General features: G+C 35.5%; 1 protein-coding gene across 1 annotated transcript in view; it reads right to left on the bottom strand.

Annotated features, from left to right (window-relative positions):
• Window positions 1–7184: 7184 nt before the first annotated feature.
• The window catches only part of CDC16 (cell division cycle 16), a 30700-nt gene continuing 23356 nt past the window's right edge, over window positions 7185–14528 (bottom strand). The window contains exons 15-18 of the mRNA XM_019742114.2: window positions 13928–13989; window positions 12725–12860; window positions 10841–10931; window positions 7185–7669 (exon numbers count right to left, since the gene is read on the bottom strand). Of these exons, the coding sequence (XP_019597673.1) occupies window positions 7410–7669; window positions 10841–10931; window positions 12725–12860; window positions 13928–13989 (549 nt within the window). The 3' untranslated portion in view covers window positions 7185–7409. The remainder of the gene's footprint in view (window positions 7670–10840; window positions 10932–12724; window positions 12861–13927; window positions 13990–14528) is intronic.

Here is a 14528-nt window from a genome sequence, read left to right as displayed (position 1 = left end):
ACTTGACTTGGAAAAAAGGCCTGGAAGTACACACTGTTCCCCAATAAAAGTCCTGTTCCCCTTCCCCAATAAAATCTTTAAACAAACAAATAAAACAGAGATCAAGGGAGTCACTCCACCCAACAAGAATATACTTATCAAGCAAATAGGGCACTTTCTGCAGGATGGAGCACAAATTAGTCCACAAGATAAGTCAATACACTTAGAAAGATTGAAATCACACCAAGTATCTTTTCCAACACAATGGAATGAAACTGGAAATTAATAATAGAAGGGAATCTGGAAAACTCACAAATATGTGGAAATTAAACTACACACTCAAACGGCCAATGGGTACAAAATCACGAGAAAAATTAGAAAATATCTTAAGACAAATGAAAATGAAAACACAACATACCAAAACTTATAGGTTGAAGCAAAAACAGTGCACAGAAGGAAAAAATCTTAATAACCTCACTGCATATCTTACAGGAGCTAGAAAAATAACACCAAACTTAATCCAAGGGTAGCAGAAGGAAGGAAATAATAAAGATTAGAGTAGAAATGAAATAGAGACTAGAAAAACAACAGAGAAAGTCAACAAGATCAAAAGTTGGTTCTTTGAAAAGGTATACAAAATTGACAAACTTTTAGCCAGATTGACTAAGAAAAGTAAAAAAGAGACAAGAGACTCAAATTACTAAAATCATAGAAGGGAAATTGTTACTGACTTTAGAGAAATAAAATGGATTATAACAGGATAATATGAACAACTATACACCAACAAATTGAATAACCTAAATAAAATGGACAAACTCCCAGATACATACAAATTACCAAAACTGACTCAAGAAGAAATAGCTATAACAAGTAAGGAGGTAGTATTAGTAATCAAAAACCTCCAAACATATAATAGGAAAGCCCAGGACAAGATGACCTCAGTGGTGAAGTTTACCAAACGTTTAAAGAATTACCACCAATTCTCAAACATTTCTAAACAATTGAAAAGGAGGAACACTTCCTAATTCATTCTATGAGGCCAGTATTACCCCAATACCAAAGCCAAAGATACTACAAGAAAACTACAGACCAATACCTCTAATGAATATAAACATCTCAACAAAATATTAGCAAATTGAATTCAGCATTATATTAAAAGGATCATACACCATGACCATGTAGGATTTATCCCAGAATTGTAAGGGTGGTTCAATACACAAAAATCAATGTAATATACAATATTAATAGAATGAAGGAAAAAACACCTGCAAGATGTTATATAAATGAACCAAAGATGGCTCTTGTATACTGCTCTCTATGCTGTTTACTTCTTCACAGCGGGCTGGAATGGTTAGCTCCAGTCCACTGGCACCAAATCAAATTTTTACACTCGCAATTATTTTAAATATAGCCCAAACAAGATATCTTTAGCCATTTAGAGCCTGCCTGTTCTGCATGCCTGGCAAAACTACACCCAGCATCCACTAGCATAAATAAGAAAAACCCCGGGCTACAGAAGACTCCAAGCTGCTGCTGCACTGAGGATTTCTCTAATGCAGGGACTCCCTGCCATGTTGCTACTACTACATCACCAAGACATGTGAACCCCCTCTGTAATTCCCCTCCCCCAGGAGTTCCCTTGCCGTGGTCCCCTTCTGGGTGGAGGTCCCACACTGCTGTCTTTGGAAGGGGCTACCCCCTCCTACAACTTGTCAAAGCACAGCTTAAAGAAAGCTACCCCAAACAAAATGTGCTACTGCCACCTCATGGTCATGTCTTTTCCTTGAACAGACCTGAAAATCTAGAACTCATTACATCTGACCATCTCAATTGATCAAAAACAAAGCATTTGATAAAATCTGCACCCTTTCCTGATTAAAAACAAACAAAAAAACCCACCACACACTCAATATATTAGGAAAAGAAGGGAACTTCTCTAACACCACAAAGAATATCTGAAAAACTCACAGCTATCGTCATACTCAATGGTGAAAACTGAAAGCTTTCCCTACAAGATCAGGAATTAGACAAGGATGCCTACTTCTGCCACTTCTATTCAAAACAATAGTGGAATTCTAGCCAGAGCAGTTACACAAAGAAAAGAAATGAAAAGAATCCAAATTGGAAGGAAGAAATAAAACTATCTCTATTCGTAGATGACATGATCCTATTATTGAGAAAACTCTAAATAATACAATGTACACACACACACACACACACACACACACACGCACAATGTTAAAGCTAATAGATACATTCAGGATACAAAGTCAATATACAAAAATCAGTTGTATTTCTATACACTAGGAATGAACAATCCAAAAAGGAAACTAAAAAAACAATTCTATTTACAATAACATCGAAAAGAATACTGAGGAATAAATTTAACCAAGGAGGTGAAAGACTTGTAAATGAAAACTGCAAAACAATGAAAGAAATTAAAGACATAAATAAATGGAAAGACATCCTGTTCATGGATTAGATGACATAATATTAAGACATAAAAATTCAGTAAAATCCCTATCAAAATCCCAATGGCTTCCCCCCCACCCCCAGAAATGGAAAAAACTACCCCAAAATTCATATGAAAATTCAAGTGACTCACAATATCCAAAACAATCTTGGAAAAGATCACGTTTGGAGGACTCACACTTCCCAATTTCAAAACTTTCTACAAAGTTACAGCAATCAAAACAGTGTGATACTAGCACAAAGGATATACATATGGACCAATGGAATAGAATTCAGAGCCCAGAAATAAACTCTCTTATTTTTTGACATGGGTGCCAAGACTATTCAACTGGGAAAGGACAGTCTCTTCAAGAAATGGTGCTGGGAAAACTGAATATCCACATGCAAAAGAATGAAGTTGGACCTTTAACTTACATTTACAAAAATTAACTCAAAATGGATCAAAGACCGACAACTAAGAGCTAAAACTATAAAAAAGAAATCTTATAAGAAAACATAAGTGAAAATCTGCATAACCTTGGCTTTAGCAATAGTTACATAAATATGACACCAAAAGCAGTCAACAAAAGAAAAACTAGATAAACTGGACTTCATTAAATTAAAACCTTTTGTGTATGAAAGAACACTATCAAGAGAGTGAATAGACAACCCAAAGAATGGGAGAAAATATGTGTAAAACATGTATCTGGTAAGGGTTTAACATCCAAAATCTGTAAAAGAACTCCTACAACTCAACAACAGAAAGATAAACAACTCAATTTCAAAATGGGCAAAAGACTTGAATAGACATTTGTCCAAAAAGATAAATAAATGATAATAAGCACATAATAAAATTAAAAAGAACAGGAAAAAGCTTTGGTAAGGGTGCAGAGAAATTGAAACCCTTGTGCTTGGTGGTGGGAAATGTAAAGTGGTACAGCCACATGAATAAAGTTGCCAGTTTCTCAAAGAGTTAAGCACAGAATTATCACGACAAAACAATTCCACTCCTAGGTATATACCCAAAGAATTCAAAACAGGGACACAGATATTTATACGCCCATGTTCCTAGCAGGATTATTCACAATAACCAAAAGGTGGAAACAACTCAAGTGTCCATCAACACATGAATATGTAAAATACATATAATGCAATATTATTCAGCCATAAAAAGAGAATGAAGTTCTGATAAAAGCTATAACATGGATAAACCTTAAAAATATTGCACTAAGTAAAATAAAACCAGACACAAAATGACAAATATTGTATGACTCCACTTATATGAAATTATCTAGAACGAGCAAATTCATAGACAGGAAATAGATTAGAGGTTACCGGCTGGGGGGAGGGATGAGTAGGGAGTTACTGCTTAATCAATACAAAGTTTCTGTTTGGGATGATGGAAAAAAAGGGAAATAATGCCACTGAATCACACACTTCAAAATGATTAAAACGGCTATGTCCACACATACACACAATCATTTCTTAGAGCAATTCAGGTTTACAGCAAAATGGAACAGAAAGCAGAATTTCCATATACTCTCTGCCTCCCCCTTCCCCCATATTCCATCTTGAACTGGTATCGTACATTCGTTACCAAAAGTGATATATATTATATACATATAATATATATATCATGTGTGCACATGACCATAATAAAGAAAAGACAAAACAATGAAAAACACAAATGGATGGGGCCTGTCACAGGGACACAGGAACCAACCTGAAAGCCATACAATAAACAAAATTTTATATATATATATATATACATATATATGTGTGTATATATGTATATATGTATCTATATATGTATATATGTATGTTGTTTCTTAATTTTTTATTAGTTTCAGGTATACAAAACAATGTAATAGACATTTATCATTTATATCCTCCACAAAGTGATAACCCCCTCCCTCAATCTACTATCCCTCTGACATCGCGTAGTCATTACATTTCCACTGTCTCTATTCCTAATGCTGTACTCCGCTTCTTGTAACCATATATATATATATATATAAAATTGTATATATATATATGTAACCATATATATATATATATAAAATTATAGTTGACATTCATTATTGTTCAGCTTCAGGTATACAGTGCAGTAATCAGGCATCTACATCTTCCCTGAGGTGGTCTCCCTAATAAGACAAGTGTCCATTGGATACCCTACAAAATCTTTACATTGATTACATTCCCCAAATTGACTTTCATATCCCTGTGGCGATCTTGTGGTTACCGATTGTGCTTTCTAATCCCCTCACCTTCCCCCTTATCCCCACCCCCCTCCCATCTAGCAATCCTCAATTTTTCCTCTATGTCTCTGAGACTGTTTCTGATTCGCTCATTCATTTATTCTTTTCTTTAGATTCCACATGTAAGTGACATCATATAGTATTTGTCTTTCTCTATCTGACTTATTTCACTTAGCATAATGTTCTCTAGGTCCATCCATATTGTTGCAAATGGTAAGATTTCATTCTTCTTTATGGCTGCATAATACTCCATTGTATTAATGTACCACTGTTTCTTAATCCAGTTGTCTACTGATATATCAGTAAAAATCTTACTCCAGGTAATGTCTGTAAATTTTTTCCCTATATTTTCTTCTAGGAGTTTGATGGTTTCAGATCCTACATTTAAGTCTTTAATCCATTGTGAATTTATTCTTGTATATGGTGTAAGGAGGCGGTCCAGCTTCATTTTTTTGCATGTGTCTGTCCAGGTTTCCCAGCACCATTTATTGAATAGACTGTCTTCACCCCACCGTAAATTCTTGCTTCCATTTTCATAGATTAAATGACCATATAGGCACGGATTTATTTCTGGGCTCTCTGTTCTGTTCCATTGATCTATGTGTCTGTTCTTATGCCAGTACCATGCTGTTTTCATTACTGTAGCCCTGTAGTATAATTTGATGTCAGGTATCATTATACCTCCCACTTTGTTCTTATTTCTCAAGATTGCTGAGGCTATCTGGGGTCTTTTATATTTCAATACAAATTTTAGGATTATTTGTTCTATTTCTGTGAAAAAAGTCCTTGGTAGTTTGATATGAATTGCATTTAATCTGTATATTGCCTTAGGCAGTATGGACATTTTAATGATATTAATTCTTCCTATCCATGAGCATGGTGTGTTTCCATCTATCTGTATCTTCTTTCATTTCTTTCTTCAGTGTCTTATAATTTTCTGAGAACAGATCTTTCACTTCTTTGGTTAAATTTATTCCTAGGTTTTTTATAGTCTTTGAAGCAATTGTAAATGGGATTGCTTTCTTAATTTCTCCTTCTGATATTTTATTATTGGTATATACAAATGCAACTGATTTCTGAATAATTTTGAATCCTGCTACTTTACTAAATACATTTATCAGTTCCAATAGATTTTTGGTGGAGTCTTTAGGGTTCTCTCTATATATATCATGTCATCTGCATATAATGACAGTTACTTCCTCCTTACCCATTTGGATGCCTTTTATTTCTTTTTATTGTCTGATTGCTGTGGCTAGAACTTCCAGAACTATGGTGAATAGAAGTGGAGAAAGTGGGCAACCTTGCCTTGCTCCTGATCTTAAGGGGAATGGTTTTAGCTTTTCCCCATTGAGTATGATGTTAGCTGTGGGTTTATCATATATGGCCTTTATGTTGAGATATGGTCCCTCTATTCCCACTTTCTTAAGAGTTTTTATCATAAATCGTTGCTGGATTTTGTCAAATGCTTTTTCTGCATCTATTGATATGATCATATGATTTTTATTTTTCATTTTGTTAATGTGGTGTATCACATTGATTGATTTGTGGTGGTTGAACCACCCTTGCATACCAGGAATGAATCCCACTTGATCATGGTGTATGATCTTTTTAATGTATTGCTGAATTCTGTTCGCTATTTTGTAGAGGATTTCTGCATCTATGTTCATTAGGGATATAGGCCTGTAGTTTTCTTTTATACATATTTTTTAACCTAAAATATAAAATCCATATATGTGAGTCCATACTGATGATTAAATAAATGGAAGAGACAACTTTTCATTAGGGAATAATTCCAAATAATATGTGCAGATATACTCCCTTCCAGAGGGTGCAGCTTAAACCCTGATTCCATCAAGGGTAGCCCGTACTTAGTGATTGCTTCTAAAGAATACAGTATGGAAAGGGAAAAACAGTAACTTTATAGCGGAGAAAGTGAGCAGACACCATTGTAACCAAGTGATCAAGGTTAACACCATTTTTGATAACTCAAGTTAATATCATGTACCCCCGACATGTAATGAGAAAGATACTCATGTCTGTCGTATTTTTTCCCCTAAACCTACAACCCCAATCCAATCATGAGAAATACATCAGGCAAATTCAAATTGAAGCATATTCTACAAAATATCTGACCACTCCTCCTCAAAACCATCCAGGTCATGACAGATAAGAGAAGTCTGAGACACTGTCAGGCAAGAGGAGCTTAAGGAGACAACTAAGTGCAGTGTGACTCTAGATGGGATGCTGGGGCAGCAAGAGGACATTAGTAGAAAACTGGTGAAATCCAAATAATGTCTGGAGTTTGGTTACTAGTAACATACCAGTACAGGTTTCTTAGTTATAACAAAGGTTTCATGGTAATGTAAGATGTTAACAATGGGAAGAAACTGGGTGAGGGGCATATGGAAGCTCTCTGTACTATCTTTGCAGCTTTTCTGTGAATCTAAAATTAGTCCAAAATAAAAGTTTATTTAAAAAGAATAAAAAGACGTAACAGATAGTTTACCTTCTTTATTTCACTATGTATAATTATTTTGTAGGATCAGAAAACATCTGTTGCAAAGGTGTGTTATCCAGTCTTTTAAGGCAGGTCTCCATTCCTAAACGTAGAGATGTAGTCCAGATTCATTTTAAGAAATGGGAAATTCTTAAGACATGACAAGAATGTGAACACTGACCTACTCTACTCTAGGACAAAATGAAATCAGGACCGATTTGGACTCACGTACTGTGGTCTGACATAGATGTCTCTAACATCATGTCACTCTCATTCATTTCAATTTCAAAGGTTTCTTCCAAGGAAGGTCTAGAATCTGGAGTTTTCCTTGAGGTTTCCAGTGGTGCAAGCCCTGTTTCTTCTGTAGTCTGTTTTTCTACTTCAAATTCCCTGAAATCCCACGGAGGTGAAATAATGTTTTTTAGTGTCTTCATTGTATGCACATCAAAGTCATAACATTTTAATTTGTCTTTAATGTCTGCGCCTAAAAAAAAAACAAAACACCATAATAAGAAATTCCGTCACTTATCTGTTAAATCCATTGTTACATAACACTGTCTCTATCATTAAAGCAAATGGTACTTTTAAGAGCACAAGTATAGCTCAGAAAGAAAAAAATGTTCCAATCATTTTCCTTCTCTTCCGTTTTTATTACCAAGGGAGACTGCTGGGAAGACTTCTATCAGGTTGGTGCAAAAGTAATTGCGGTTTAACAGGTTAAAAAATGCAAAAACTGCAATAACTTTTGCACCAACCTAATAGAAGCACATGCAGTTTCAGCTGCAGCATGGCTCAATAGCCACCCCATTTTCAAAGCCCCTTAAATACGGATAGGAACCTGTGGGTGACTTTTTCTCAGCTGTTACAAACAACAACTGCCTGTTGGCGTTGGTATAGTCACAGGTCTTATGCACATAAAAACCACAGTAAAGGGAAATACATTTTCCACATATCAAAATCTTAAGAATGGAAAAGACTTTCAACAGATGTATAAGGTTCAATCATTTCTGATATAAACAAAATGACAATTTTACACAGTTCAAACTAACAGTTTTCAGTAATAGGTGTTCTGACAGATAATGACATACAAGCCTTCTAAAATGAAAACAGTACCGCATGGTGACTATAGTTAATAATACTGTATTGCATATCTGAAAGTTGCTCAGAGAGTAGATCTTAAAAATTCTCATCATCACAAGAAAAAAATTTTCTATGTATAGTGATGAACCTTAGCTAGGCTTACTGTGGTGTTCATTTTACAATATACCCAAATATCAAATCTTTCTGTATATACCTGAAACGAATACAATGTTATATGTCAATTATACCTCAGTAAAATAAAAAGTAGCACATAATGAACGATACACTTGGAAATCTTCTCTGTAAGACCATTACCTTTGTGAGGACAGGCAAAATGTCTGTCCTACTCAGTGTCCTGTCTCCAGACTTTACTTAGTTGTATAGGAAAATTCTGCATGTAATCCCCACAACTCTTCCTTGAACAAATGAGGGAACTCAGGCTCAGACTTGCCCCAAGTCACACAGCTACTGAGTGGCAAAGCTAAGATTTCAACCAAGGGTCTTCAGGATGCCAGAACTCAAGCTTCTTTTTCTTTGTTTTTTTTTAACTTTTAAAAGCTGAGTCACAACCTACAAACTGTAAAGTATACACACATGGATGAATTCTCACATATGCATATACCCACAAAATTAGCACCAGACCAAACTGGAACATTTCCAGCTCCTAAAAAAAACCACTTCATGCCCCTTCTAGTGAATGCTTCTTTCTTCCAAGCCAGACGTAATCACTGCTTTGATTTTTCTATCACTACTTAGTTATGCTTTATACTAATCTTCATATAAATGGAACTAATCAGTATATATTCTTGGTCAAAAATTGTGAGACTTCACCTATGTCACAACATGACTCAGAAGTTAGTCCTTTTAATTGTGTAGTGTTCTACTGTATCAGTATGCCACAATTTATTTCTCCATTCTACTATTGGTGGGCATTCAGTTATTTCTAGTTAGATGCTATTATGATTAAAGCTGCTATGAACAATCTTGTGTGTGAACTTTGGCTTACGGAGGCTGAAACATGTTTCTGTTGGGCATAAACCTGGTAGTAGAACAGCTGCATCATAAGGTCAGTACAGTAGATCACTACCCTAATACCACCCCCCCCAGAGAATTGCACCTCCCAGCACCTATGCCCTTGAATAACTTCTTCCCATGTTGACTGTACTTAATCACATTACTCATCTTGATGATTAGAATGTGATAGAAGTGATTTTGTGCAACGTCCAGCTTTCAAGAGGTCTTGAAGCTTTAGTTCTTATCCTTTAGAACCCTGCAACCACCACGCTATTCCAAGCCTGGGATAAAAGACCCATGGAAAGGCCCAGCTGTGTCAGCTAAAGTCCCCACCTGTGTGTAACACCTTAGACCATAAGCCCCACCAACTGCTTGCCAACCACAGTAGCATAAGTGAATGAGACCAGCAAATGAGCCAATAACCCACAGAACTGGGAGAAATAACACATCTTTGTTGGTTGGAGTGGGTTGTTAGGCAGCAACAGATGACTGATATAATAGGCCTGTTTAACTTTAGTAAATACGTTGAACAATTTTCCAGAGAATTTTACCGCTCATAACCCCACCAATAATCAGTAATATATGAGCGTTCCAGCAGCTCTGTATCATTGCCAACATGAGGCACTATCAGTATTTCTAAGTTTTAGCCATTCTGACAGGTGTGCAATGGTATCTCATTATGGTTTTAATTTCATTTCCCTAATAAGTAATGATATTAAGCACCTTAATTTGCTCTGTAACTATCTGGATATCCTTTTGTGAAGCTCCTGTTCCAGTATTTTGTCCATTTTTGACTGAACTTTTTCTTATTGATTTGTAGGATTTTTTTGTATTACAGACACAGGTTATTTGATGAGTCTGTGTTGTGAGGAACTTCTCCCAGTGTATGATACGCCTTTTGACTCTCTTAATATGCGTGTTTTTAATGAACAGTTCTTCTATTGAAGGCTAATATAACATTTTTTGCCTCTATGGTTTTACGTCCTGTTAAAGAACTCTTTGTCCGCCCCAAAGTCCAGGTCTCGCTGCACCTTCCTTACCTTACAATGTTCCTAACTAAATGAGTGTCCAAGTACAGCAATTCCACCCAAACTTGTCTTATGACATGCTTATCATTTAAAAAATTTGAAGAATTATAGAGCACTGTAATGGGAATGCAAGCCAACTTAATATTCCACTGAAATATAAAGATTAATATGCCATCCCTGTCTTATAAAATATTAAGGCCAGAGCCCTTTTCTTGTTTATTAGAAAAATGTCTCCAAGATTTTTCCATGATGCAATTAGATTGATTCTTGATATCACAGTGCTTAAACCATATTCTATAATAGTATTTTGCATATAGCAAGTACTCGAATTTAAAGTGAATGAATACTTAATGAGTCATTAATTCCCACAGCATTGTTCCAGCAGAATAAATGGAGTTTCTTATATTAATGTAATTAGAATGGTTAGAAAGATAAACTTAGAATCTTACATAAAAATTTAAGAAACCTTAACAGAGACATACAACAATCTGAAAAATGTAATGTAATGTCAATGAGAATAATTATAATCTTACCAATATAAGCTTCAGAATCACCAATGTACATTTCAATGCAATGACCAAGCATTGTAACAGAGAATGTATCATCGCGCCTAAGACCAAGGGCCTGCCAGAAAAGATTCAGCATGGTTATCATAAGAAAATGTATTTCCTTCTCTTTTGTTTAAAAATATTCCTGCAAAACTCAATTCAATATACTCCAGGGAATCCAGGTTGGGGCTAGAGGGAGGTGAATGGGGACACAGCTAAAACAAGAGTGGCCGTGAGTTAGTGATTGTTGAAGTTGGGTAATGGGTACATAAAGGGCCATTACACTATTCTATTTTTATGTTTAAAATCCTCCACCTCCAATAAGATTTTAAAAACTGTATCGCTACAGAGAGCCCTCTAAGCCTTGGTATTAAATCACAGAAAAGAAATAAATTATATAATATTCAAATATGCATACAGAGTGTGCCAAAAAAAATGTATACACATTTTAAGAAAGGAAAAACTGTATTAAAATTATAATACTCAATATATACTGATAACAAAAGATGAACACAAGTCACGTTTCACTTCTGCAATTACAAAAAGTGCTCAAAGTGGTTACCATCAGCATAATTTAGTACAGCTTTTTCTTTTCTTAAAATGTGTATACATTTTTTTGGCACCCTCTGTATTTGAAAGATGACACAAACCAGAAAAGTTGCTTAGCCTACGCCTCGACTAGCTCAGCATTCTAGTTATCAGTGGCACCTTGAAGACATCATCTTGCCTGAAAATCTCTAACCAACCCTTGAAAATCAGTTAGGAATCTATCACTTATGAATTTATCTTTGAAATACTGCATTTCCTCATTTTTCATCTTTCGCCAAACATCATTATCTCATTGATTCTAAGACCCACAATTTTTTCAAATTCTAATATTTCTGAACTTGGGATGTCCTACAACTGGTGGGTTCTTACTATTGCTGTCAGCTGGCACAGTCATGATAAGGGTGTCTGTGAAAGCAGCGCAGACTTAGTGGCCACATGGATGGCACAGACTAGACCACAAACCATGCGAGGAACACACAGAAGATACGTGACTTGTGGTTGTTGTCTAAAAACCTTCTGGCAGCATAAGATTTGCAGGGCCAATGTCTTTGGCTGGAAGGAACCTGATTCAAAAGCAGGGTGTGTATGCTGGCACCAGGACAATACTTTAGGAAAACAGGGATATTCACCACATGGTACAAAAGTGATTTAGAGGAACCAAACTCTGATTGTGAAGAACTGAATAACTTAACTATTTATTTCACTTATACTTTCTTTTTTATGTAGGTATTAGAGTGATCCCTGGTAAAATCTATACTGTAATATGTCCAAAAGAGCATGTTTTCTAATTACAAAAAAACAAAGTGAAAGGAAACAATTATGTTAAAGTTTAAATGGCAGTGTATTTTTTTGTGCGTGGTCATCTTGCTTACTAATGATGTCTTTGATTTGATGAAATACAGTGTATGGATTAAGGAGAGACTCCTTCCTTGTAATGAACGCAGATTGTTTTGTTCATCTATTAAAGTGATCTAAGGGAATTAAGTCTACATCATAAATAGACTAAAATTCTCGAAGGTCTCTCATTGTGCAACATGAATTTCTGTACTCCCCGCCAAGATGTAACGCCCAGCTTGGACTGGGCTGACAAACATCACTGGATACTATTACGTCTCACTACACACACACACGACAAGTCTCACATTTGTTTCTAATACACAACATGCACATGCTTTTCTCTGCAAAGAAGAATAAGACACAAGGCCCCCTAAAAATTTTTTAAATGGTAAAGTAACAAAACACTATCTAGAAAAGATCTTTTTAAAAAAAGAAGTGGTAAATGTCAACCAGATTTAAAGGTAGGTAAAACAAAAGACATACTGTGTGGAAATAGTCCACAGCATTTTCAAAGTTGCCCATCAGACTATGGATATACCCTATGGCAGAATAGGTGGATGCGTTTTGAGGAATTAACACCAATGCCTGACGGTGATAGTCCAATGCCTCCGCATACTTTCTGTGAGAGATGAGAGGGAGTCGGGAGAGGGACAGAGAATGGGAATAAAGAAAACAATTAGTGGGTACAGTAAAAGTACTAAATTCCTAAGCCCAAGATAACTATTCATCTATGTAAACACATAAGAAACACTTTCCTATATCAGAATAACAGTTGAGACTGATAACGTGCCTTTACATCCACTTTTGTGTATCTCAGCACCTCCATGAAATGTATTTTCCTGCCTCGCTCACTCAGGTAGCTGAGGGTAGTCCTGCAGGGATGTTAGCTGCATCCTTTTGCCGTGCGTGGCAGGTGATCGGAACCAGAATCTAACCTTGACTGTTGGGCCTGTGCCCTATCTCAGGGTAAGGCCTCTTTATGTGAAGTCAAACCTCCCACACCAGGGGTGGTTAAAGGCAACCAAAAAGTTCTGCTTTTAGGTTGAAAGGAGTTACTTGAAATAGCATTTCCCAAAGTTCTCTGGAATACATTTCCTGTAAAATTTTTTGTGAATATGAAAAAAAGGGTTTGTGCTTAATAAAGTTTAGGAAATGCTACAGCTCATAATGCATAATAAAGACTCCAAGAAATCCTGAAATAGAAAAACCTGTTAAATTTTGAGTAACCTAGAGTTCCCTAAAATTGCTTATTAATTTTAAACTTTGACTGCTTTTCCATGGCTATTGACATTAATTAAAAACTTCTTATTTATCAAAAGAATCTATTTTACAACTACCATCTGTTTATCATATCAGAAAACCGGTATCTAGAGGAAAGTAGTGAGTTAGAATATAGATATGATTTTAATTAAATCCTACTGTCCTAATTCTTCTAAATTAATTTTGAACACTAAATTCTCTTCAATATAAGAAAATAAAAGTTACTATAATTTTCAATATATTACTAAAATAAAATTACACCAACAGAGATAATAAAAACAATTACTTTGATGCTTGTTATACCTGAACAGCCAAGTACAAGAAAGATGGAGGATGTCATAAAATAAAAATACGGAAAAAGCTACACAAAATTAAGTAAACTTGTACTCACAAAGAATATTTCTGAAAATGCTCTACTTCACTTACTTAAGTTTTCTGCAGACATGCCCCAAGTTGTTCAACAAAGGTTCCCACTTGTCAACAGTTACCTGAAACACAGCAACATCAAACCCATGATTTACCTACGTCACTTTTTCTTCTTTTATTAGCTTCAAGAATACAAAACAATGTAATAGACATTTATCATGTATATCCCTCACAAAGTTATAACCACCCTCTCCCAATCTACTACCCCTCTGACATCGCATACAGCCGTCACATTTCCACTGCCTATATTCCTAATGCTGTACTCCACTTCTTGTAAATATATCTACATATATATATACACACACACACATACATATATATTTACAATAATGAATGTCAACTACAATTATATACATATAATAATTGTAGTTGACATTCATTATTGTTCAGCTTCAGCTTCAGGTGTACGGTGCAGTGATCAGGCATCTACATCATCCCTGAGGTGGTCTCCCTAATGAGACTGATTGTGCTTTCTAATCCCCTCACCTTCTCCCTTAACCCCTTTCCCACTCCCATCTAGCAACCCTCAATTTTTCCTCTGTGTCTCTGAGACTGTTTCTGATTCGTTCGTTCATTTATTCTTTTCTTTAGATTCCACATA

This window comes from Rhinolophus sinicus, linkage group LG04, assembly GCF_036562045.2.
Source record: "Rhinolophus sinicus isolate RSC01 linkage group LG04, ASM3656204v1, whole genome shotgun sequence".
In the NCBI taxonomy this organism is placed as follows: Eukaryota; Metazoa; Chordata; class Mammalia; order Chiroptera; family Rhinolophidae; genus Rhinolophus; species Rhinolophus sinicus.
This window is presented reverse-complemented; position numbering and strand designations above follow the sequence as displayed.